This window comes from Hippoglossus hippoglossus, chromosome 6 (genome assembly GCF_009819705.1).
Source record: "Hippoglossus hippoglossus isolate fHipHip1 chromosome 6, fHipHip1.pri, whole genome shotgun sequence".
NCBI lineage: Eukaryota > Metazoa > Chordata > Actinopteri > Pleuronectiformes > Pleuronectidae > Hippoglossus > Hippoglossus hippoglossus.
This window is the reverse complement of record NC_047156.1, coordinates 2081664-2090379: the sequence shown is the minus strand read 5'-3', so window position 1 is coordinate 2090379 and position 8716 is coordinate 2081664. Positions and strand designations below refer to the sequence as shown.

Here is an 8716-nt window from a genome sequence, read left to right as displayed (position 1 = left end):
TTAAAGGTGAAGGCCACAGTGACCTCACATAACAGGTTTCTGGCCTCTTGCGTTGATGGAATTTCTTCATATTTTGACCAGTTGTAACTTGGACTCAAAGATGAACTGATCAGATTTCAGTGGTCAAAGGTCAAAGGTCAGCGTGACCTCATGATTCTGGAGGAGACACACAACCGTTCTAGTTTTTATTATTTACCGATTGGAATTCATTCAGTTTCTGTTTTGACATCAAAGGTCTGTTCTCATGAGATAATCTGTTTGATAGTTTTAGAGTTTGTTTACAGATTATTTTCGCACTTTCCTGACTGAAACTTGCCCTTTGACCAGTTTACGTCAGTGTTTGTCCTTCCATCAACTTTGAATCACACAAGTTGTCCGTCTCTGATTGGACGAAGGACGAGGTTTCTCACTACAAAGCTGCCGTACAGAGATCCCTCCCCGACACTGGAGGGATCTCTAAAAAACAAGGTCAGTAGACTGAAGTTTTCTCTCGGCAACAATCAACGCTCGCGGGATCTTAAAGGGACCAAAAACCAGAATTTAGATAAGATACAGACTCAGAAGTCGACTGAGTCCGTTGCATCAGAAGAAAAACTAACAGAACTGAAAAGACCACAGGGTTAAAGGTCTCAACAAATTCAAAGGACAGTTGAAAATATCCATGTGGACAATGACTCGTGATGTTTTCCCACGGCTGCTGCTGATCCTGTCTGTGTTTGGGACGTCCCGCGGCTGCCTCCAGGACCCGGCTGCTGCCCACAGAGTGACCGGAGTTGTGTGCCGCCTCACCCACCCTGCTGCTGTCGTGTGTGAGTGGGATCTGGACCCAGTTTTGATATTTATACGCAAGAACTAGTGCAAACTCATCCGCTCGATCCATGTAATCAATCGTCCTTCTGTTTAATAACCTGCAAAATATCCTCGCAAGCCAGTTCCCACATTACCTGATGTTCGTTTCCTCCTCAAAACTGTCAAAACTTACAGTTCTTCCAACTCTCGGAGAATCCATGTAGAGTTCAAACCTCCACCGAGGCCCAACTGTCATATTAAATCCCATCAAGCTGCACCAACACACACTCACAGATACCAGGCCCCTAAATATGTCTGATTTTATCATCAAGATCCATGAATTACTATCTGGAAAAACTGTGAAATGTTTGGCAAGAAAATCCCTGGATCCGAGCCCCTGATTCATTTCATTTCAGTTTTATTCGTGTAAATCCATCCGGTAGTTTTTGTGTAATCTTGCTCACAAATAAACCAACAAACATAACATAACATAACCTCCTTGCTGATGATAGACATCAGGGCCACGTCTCTTTAATTAAACCAGGTTTCATCAATATTTACAAGATATTTGATTCTGTTGCATTCACACAACATAAAAACATTGAGGGCAAATAAGGACATCTGCAGGCGCTGAGGTATTTGAGTTGTGTCATAGTGTGAGGGCAGGTGTGTTTGTGTTGTGTTGTGTTGTGTGTGTGGGGGGGTGTGTGTGTTTGTGTTGTGTTGTGTTGTGTGTGTGGGTGTGTGTGTGTGTGTTTTGGAGCAATATGATCAAAGTCTGTGTGTTTGGGGCGACTCAGTCCGGATGTGTAGAGGCGGTGGTTTATGTGTATTTGGGTAATGATCAGCTTTGTGCTTCTCTTTTGATGGAGCAGGACTCGAGCCTCAGAGAGCAGCCTGTTGATTCTCCTTATTCAGAACAAGATGCTGCTGCAGGTGGATTTGATCAGCCGGTTATTTCATACTGCAGCTGTTTGCTAAGAGGGTCGTGGCAATCCACGATGCCAGAAAGGAACCTTTCACTTGTCAACATTATTTATTTCTTTTAACGGAGCAAAACATAAATTCAAAACCTCTCACTGGCCGTTGAGCAGTTTCCGCCGGCTCCTCTGCACCTCAGTTATTTTCAGTCTCTCCTCCTGTGTCTCCATCTCCTCCTCCTCCTCCTCCTCCTCCTCCTCCCTGTGGAAGCTCAGCTGCTCCCCTTTGAATCCAGGGACAGTTGATTGTCCAGCTAGTCTCAGCGGTGCCAGTCACCACTCCCTGCTTCTCCTTCTCTGAGCCCCGTTTGGTTTGGAGCAGATTCCCTGGATCTGCAGGATGACTTTTATTTTTATTTATTTCTGTAATGTTGCAAGAAAGTACATTTTTTGCATTTTCCAATAATGATGAATAAAATCAGGAATATTTAAGGGACTGATATCTATGAAAGTGAGTAATCTGGTGCAGCTTGATGTGAGAATCAGCATAGATTTAATTTTAGGGACAGATACAGTGAATCTATAAATCTTAACTCAACTAATATAAGAAGCTAAACGGGATGAGTATCATTGCTGATGCTCTTAATAATTAAATAATATTTACATAACAGGGCAGCTGTAAAATGAAAAACAACTAAAATACCTGATATTTACTGTCACGTATGATGAATGCTGATTTCAGTCCAGTCACTAGATGGCAGTATAGTTCTGTGGTAGGTGTTGGCTCAGACTTTCCAATAGAAACATTGAGAATTGCATCAAATTACCTGAACGTATGAAGAACAATGAACTGAATAAATGATCTTGAAGGTGGAGACTCATTGTTCCAGATGTAAAAAGGGGGGGGGGGGGGGGGGAAGGCTGCTCTAGTGCTGGAATGTGAAGTTTACGAGTCTGTGAGGAGATTTCTGAGGAGGGAGGAGGAATGCAGAGTTTCCAGTGAGAGGAAAGAGGATTCACACCTTGGTGATAAAAGACGTTTCATGTTTCCAGAGGAGAAACAGTCGCTGGGGAGCCTCCGGCCTGTGGAGAGGTTGCTTGTGTCCAGTTTGAATCCACCTGTCGTAAATCTCTCTGACCTGATGAAAGCTGCTGTGTTCCGGAGGAAAAGGGTTTGTTTCTGCTCTCAGCCTCAAATGAACCGAGGAGACAAGGTGTCTGTGGATCTGCAGTAAAACATTACTTCACAATCTGAAGTTAAAGCAACACTGTGCAACTTCTCCACCTTAAAGCAGCAGCTTGATTAAAGTGAGTCTGATGCTTCAGAGTCTGTAGATCCGTTAAAAAGACTCAGAAGTTATTAAAAAACCAGAGTTTATCTCCAATATTCAGCAGGAAAACTGTTAAAACATTAAACAGCAGCAGCTCTTCTGGGTCAGGAAGCAGAGGATCATGGGTATTTGTTTTTTCTCTACATGAAAACCACGTCATCGCTCGGGACACGGAGTCCAACAGAATGAATCACCACATCTGGCTGCAGGGGGCGATGTTGCTCCCTGACTGTCACATAGTGTTGCTTTAAAGTGTTAATGTTAATCTTTAACCCGGAGCAGTTTTCTATTTCAGGGGAATCACGTTGTTGTACTTGTCTAGGTTTTTGTCTGTCAATGAATAAACTGTGTGTGTGTGTGTGTGTGTGTGTGTGTGTGTGTGTGTGTGTGTGTGTGTGTGTGTGTGTGTGTGTGTGTGTGTGTGTGTGTGTGTGTGTGTGTGTGTGTGGTTTTGGCAGTGAATGAGAAAACCACGAAGGTGATCGAGGCGGCGTTCCAACACGCCAGCTACCCGAGTGTGAAGGGAGAGAAATCCATTCTCTTAGTTGGCAAAGTCAAATACGGCCTGGACAAGTGAGTGACACACAAACACTCACCTACACACACGTGCACAGACGGACACGCAACACGCAATGATGTCATGTTTTCCCCAGTTTGGAGATTCACAACCTGACGATTGGTCAAAGTGCGTTTGAGCTGCTTCCAGGTGAAGGCGTCGCCATAGAAATAAGCAACGTGTCCGCGACCTTCAGAGGAACCATCCAGTACGGATACGGCAGCTGGCTGTGAGTCAGAGTGAGACACAACACAACACCACACAACACTGGTGATCGGAAAGAGAAAAGCACAACACATATAAGACATACAACATGTACACAACTCAACACATTCATGAAGCAGGAGCTGATGGTTCCTTTGTCTCTTTCCTCCAGCATCAACGTTGCTCATTCAATCGACTTTGAGATTGAGTATCACATTGATCTCGGCATCAACCCCAAACTCTGTAAGTGTTCAAAGGTCCAATGTGTACGATTCTATTGGCAGAAAGTGAATATGAAATAATCCCAGTGATGTTTTCACTTGTGTGTTTCATCTAAATTGAACGAATTGTTTCTTTACCCTAGAATGAGCCCTTTATATACAAAAAACTTTATATTTAAATACTTTATATTTACAGCAGCGGGTCCTCTCTACTGAGGCCGCCATGTTTTTTACAGCAGCCCAGACTGGACAAACTAAACACCTTTTGAGTAACGTGCAACTTCACCACTAGATGTCACTACATTCTACACACTGCACCTTTAACTCATTTATGATGTGAACATAGAGGAATTGAGTTGTTGATAGAAACAGTGTTAGATTGTTTTCCCCGCACTTCATATCTAGGAGTAGTAGGAAGCTGTATTGTTAGATACCAGGTATGTTTCATGTCATCGTGTGTGTCTCCGTCAGACTGTGGTGAAGGGAAGGTGGCAGCAGACACGTCCGACTGTTACCTGAACTTCCACAAGTTCCACCTTCATCTGCAGGGCGACAGAGAGTAAGTCAATGAATCCAACCTGCTGGATTCTCTGTGTTTCACTGTGTGTGTGGCGATGTGACTGTGAATCTGTTGCTGTTCAGACCGAACTGGCTGAAGAGGCTCTTCACTGACTTCATCACCTTCACCGTCAAGCTGGTCATCAAGGGTCAGGTGAGGAGGTCCGGTGGTCAGAGTTCATGTTGAACCACAAACAGAGAGTTCATGTGGTTTGAGTCGAGAGAAACGATGACACAGCAACAACAACGAGTCTCTTCTTCCACTGCAGATTTGCAAGGAGATCAACAAGGTGGCAAATATTCTGGCGGACTTCATACAGAGCAAAGCAGGTGAGCGAGCTCGCACTCAGAAGATCAACGTTTTGTGCATCACATCAACAGATAGAAGTAGAAAACATGTGTGTGTCTGTGCATGTGTGTGTTTCCAGAGCAGTTCCTCAGTGATGGAAACATCAGTTCGGACATCGGTGTGACTGCTGCTCCTGTCATCACTGCAAACTACATAGAGTCGTACCACAAGGTCAGTAAAACACAATCACATCGTCCATCACCGATCCCCTGGCTTCCTGAGAAGAGGTGGAAGTGGTCACTCGTGTTTTCGAACCTTTCAGGGTTGGACCAAGTACAACAGCAGCACGGCTGTCATCAGTGACTCCGGGTTCCACCCGACTCAGCTCCCTGAACACAGGATGCTTTACTTCTGGGTCTCAGGTCAGAATCGCATCATTGCATTTCCTTGTGAACGTTGCAGTTGCAGGTACAAGGAAGAAAACAGGACAAATAAAAAATGCAATCTGTGTTGTACAAGTTCAAATACTTCTACATCTTGTATATGATATAATCCATAATGTATTTGATTCACATTGGTTTGTCTGGAGGTTGTTGTTGTTCTCAATAGTGTTTGGAAGCTATTTGGTATTTTTTAAGATTATACGTTGGATGATTATGAACAAACTGGATTATCGAAACCAAAAATTGACAATATCCTCCATCTTGTCTCAGAACATTAATCACAGACACAAAATGGCTGCCAAAACTTTTAAATATATGAGTGAAAAGTTTTTTTAAAAGTAAATTGTGGTTGGAGGTGTATTGTGCATGAAAAGCTTCATATTGTGATTTAACCTCAGACCAGGTCTTTAACCCCTTGATCACGGCCGCACACAAAGACGGACGCTTCCAGCTCAACATCTCTGGAGCAGAACTCACTGTGAGAACATGGACGAGCATCGAACTACTCTTCTGACTCATCTTTTGTTCGGTCTGACTTCGTGATGATTGTGATTTCAGGAACTGTTCAAGTCAAATCTCTCCAGTGCGACGCCTGAATTCTTCAGAAAGGTAGGAACACTTTGTCGTCCCTGGGAATTCACAAACGTAAACCCTCTTGTCAGGCGAGAGAGAAAAAGGTTTGTGTGTGTTTGTGTGTTTGTGTGTTCAGTGTTTGTTAGAATCCGGATCTCCAGAGCTCAGCGTGTGGAGCTCGTCTGTTCCCTTCCTCAACACCTCCACCCTGGGTACGACGGTGTGGGCGGAGGCCTCTGGGCAGCTCAGCTGTGGGAGTCAGACGCCGGCGCTCTCCTTTCAAACGGTATTTTATCTGTTAGGAGTTAGAGTTCAAATCTGATGGGTGGACAGCTGCACTGTTTTTATCCATTTCCCCTCAAACAAACTCCTCCTGGCGTCTGTGCTGCAGCGACGCAGGTAGAACTGACAGGAGATGTAGAAATACTGAAGAGTAGCTCAGGTAACTTGAATAAAACTGACAATAAGTACTTGAATTAGCTAAAAGGGACAAATACTTGTTTCCCGTGCAGAATGTGGTCGTAGACGTCTCAGCTTCCTACGCTGACAAGAAACTCTCCCTGCAGGGGAAACCTACAGAGTAAGAACCTTCATGGGGATTTGTACACAACAAGGTGTCAGTGGTTTCTGAACAGTTGTTGGCAGAGCATCACTGGAAATGTAGGTTTCTATTATTTATTAATATACCAGGTGCATGACGGTGATTCTCGATTCTCCTTCCTCTCTAGGATCTTTGTGATCCGAACTGATCCGCCATCACTAAATCAACCGGTGAGACTTTTATTCATTTGATTCTCACTTCTTACTGTGGAAAGTTAAATTATTCTTCACTGGAGGATTTTTAAAAATGTGTCTTTGAGACGACAAAAACAACACAAAGTCAAATTCCACCTGCAACAACACGACTAGAGCCACAGAACCTGGAGGAGAAATCAAAGAAAATGCCAAAGTCTGTATTCTGAAGCCTCCTGGCTGAAATGATGCTGATTGTGAAAACACAGAAACAAGAGTAAATGTTTAAAGATGCGTTCCTTCACCTCTCGTCTGTTTCCAGCTGGAAGATGAGTTCATCAGAGAAGCTGTGGAGAAGGTTGGACTCCCCAAAGTGTTGTCTGGTGAGAGACGGACAAACTCAGCATCTTAACGTTACTGAATCAACACATGGACATAACTACAACCACTTGTTAAAACAAGCAGGACAAATCTCAAGGTTTTGATTCAACGGGCAAATTTAACTTCACTTTACAACATTTACCATTTCACAGATCAGCCGGATTTGCAGGATTGATATAAAACAAATGGTTTCATGCAGCAGATTTCACATGAACATCATCTTCTCCTCAAGTGTTGGAACAGTTTAATGTGTCGAGCTTCATGTTGCATTCAAGTTTATTACATTTCCAGTTCTTGAGGTTGAAGTAACCAGACTGTTGGACAAACAGGGAACCAACCAATTCGACATCATTAACCCTGAAGTTCTTCCTCAGGACGTGAGTCTCCCCCTCCTCCTCCTCCTCCTCCTCCTCCTCCTCTTCTTCGTTTGTCTCGTTCCTCGTCTCATCCACAGACACGTTGCTCCTCTTTCCTCTGCAGGGCTTTGTGGTGATTCAGATGGACTTTGGTTTCCCTCATCACCTGCTGGTTGAATTCCTCAAGAAGACACTCCAGTGACTCAGCAGCACTTTGGACCGGACGTGATGACTTGACAGAAAATGTCCCGTTTCGCTGTGATTCTCAGAATGTTTCTTTTATCCTTTTCTTTACATTTTCTTAACTTGTTTTCTGGTTTTTCTTTGTCCTCTTCGTGAATCACTTTGTAACCGCTGTTTTTAAATGTGCTGTATAAATAAAGTTATTATTATCATTATGTGACATTACTGCACTTCAGATGTGAGGGAGACAACAAACGTTTCCACTGGTGACATTTGAAAAGGAAAATGTGTAAATGAATGAAATCATTAATTTGGTTTATTTGGTGTGTGTTGGTTTGAGCTGAGCAGTTTCATTAAAGATTGAAGGTGAAACCTGTCACAGAACAGAATATGTTGTATGAAGTGTGTATTTAACAAACCCTGACCCTCTGACATTTGGGCCTTGCTTCCCGTCGGCAGACCAATGATCAACAGAAGCTTGTAAAACTTTTCATCTCAGTTGACTCAGGACACCGAGGCACCAGCGACCTTTGTAAATTTCTAGAGGACATTGTCTCATCAGCGCCACCATGAGCTTGGGGACAGACTCACTTAGAGACCCCAGAACCTTTTGTCCCCTGTTCCCAGGACCACTGCAGGTTGTGGGGTCACCTCAGGGGGCAGAACGTAACTTCCAAATGTGTTGATGCTGTGATGGGATTCACTTGTTTAACATAAGAAAATATTTGCTCTGTATCCAGAACCGCATGAATTCAGTTGAAGCCACATGGCCACTGCAAAGTCTGAAGTGTCTTCAAGGAATGTTGAAACCACGACATTACACAAGGGGACGCCAGAGTCGAGCAAACTCCTTGTGCTGCTGATTCATGCTCGAGATCAGATCCGATCACTTAGAGCTGAAGTCAGATCCTCGGGGCTTTTTCTTTTCTAACCACTGGGTCATTATCGTGCCGCTGTCACTCAGCCAGGTGTCACGTTTACAACCAAGGTGATGGATGAGACAGAATGAGACGTTACAGTTAAACTCTGCAGATTCACAGCATGAACACACACTTTGATCAGATTAGTACAGTAAAGGTTGAAATGTTCATGTGCTGCTTTTATTTGGAGTATTTTGACCTCTGCTGTCTTAAAGAAAGACACAAGACACAGAAGAAGATCAAAAGGCTAAAAAGACTAA

The 8716-nt window shown here is 43.6% G+C and overlaps 1 protein-coding gene and 1 long non-coding RNA gene across 2 annotated transcripts in view; both read left to right on the top strand.

The window, feature by feature from the left end:
• Window positions 1-447: 447 nt before the first annotated feature.
• Window positions 448-7771, top strand: cetp (cholesteryl ester transfer protein, plasma). The gene is made up of 17 exons (XM_034587774.1): window positions 448-809; window positions 3499-3613; window positions 3694-3825; window positions 3973-4043; window positions 4493-4580; window positions 4664-4733; window positions 4849-4909; window positions 5008-5099; window positions 5191-5290; window positions 5710-5789; window positions 5870-5920; window positions 6021-6170; window positions 6397-6464; window positions 6613-6655; window positions 6939-6999; window positions 7289-7374; window positions 7478-7771. The coding sequence occupies exons 1-17, from the start codon at window positions 662-664 to the stop codon at window positions 7553-7555; spliced, it is 1494 nt and encodes a 497-aa protein (XP_034443665.1). The 5' UTR covers window positions 448-661; the 3' UTR covers window positions 7556-7771.
• Window positions 7772-8228: 457 nt separating this feature from the next.
• Window positions 8229-8716, top strand: part of LOC117762982 — a 15075-nt gene continuing 14587 nt past the window's right edge. The window contains exons 1-2 of the long non-coding RNA XR_004614099.1: window positions 8229-8242; window positions 8501-8504. This is a non-coding gene — a long non-coding RNA (uncharacterized LOC117762982). The remainder of the gene's footprint in view (window positions 8243-8500; window positions 8505-8716) is intronic.

Excerpts from the sequence above, each read along its gene's own strand:
- cetp (XM_034587774.1), top strand. The coding sequence starts at position 662 with ATGTGGACAATGACTCGTGATGTTTTCCCACGGCTGCTGCTGATCCTG. Across the intron at positions 4,044-4,492 it reads CGGCATCAACCCCAAACTCT|ACTGTGGTGAAGGGAAGGTG; the intron begins GTAAGTGTTCAA and ends TGTCTCCGTCAG. Across the intron at positions 5,100-5,190 it reads ACATAGAGTCGTACCACAAG|GGTTGGACCAAGTACAACAG; the intron begins GTCAGTAAAACA and ends CGAACCTTTCAG.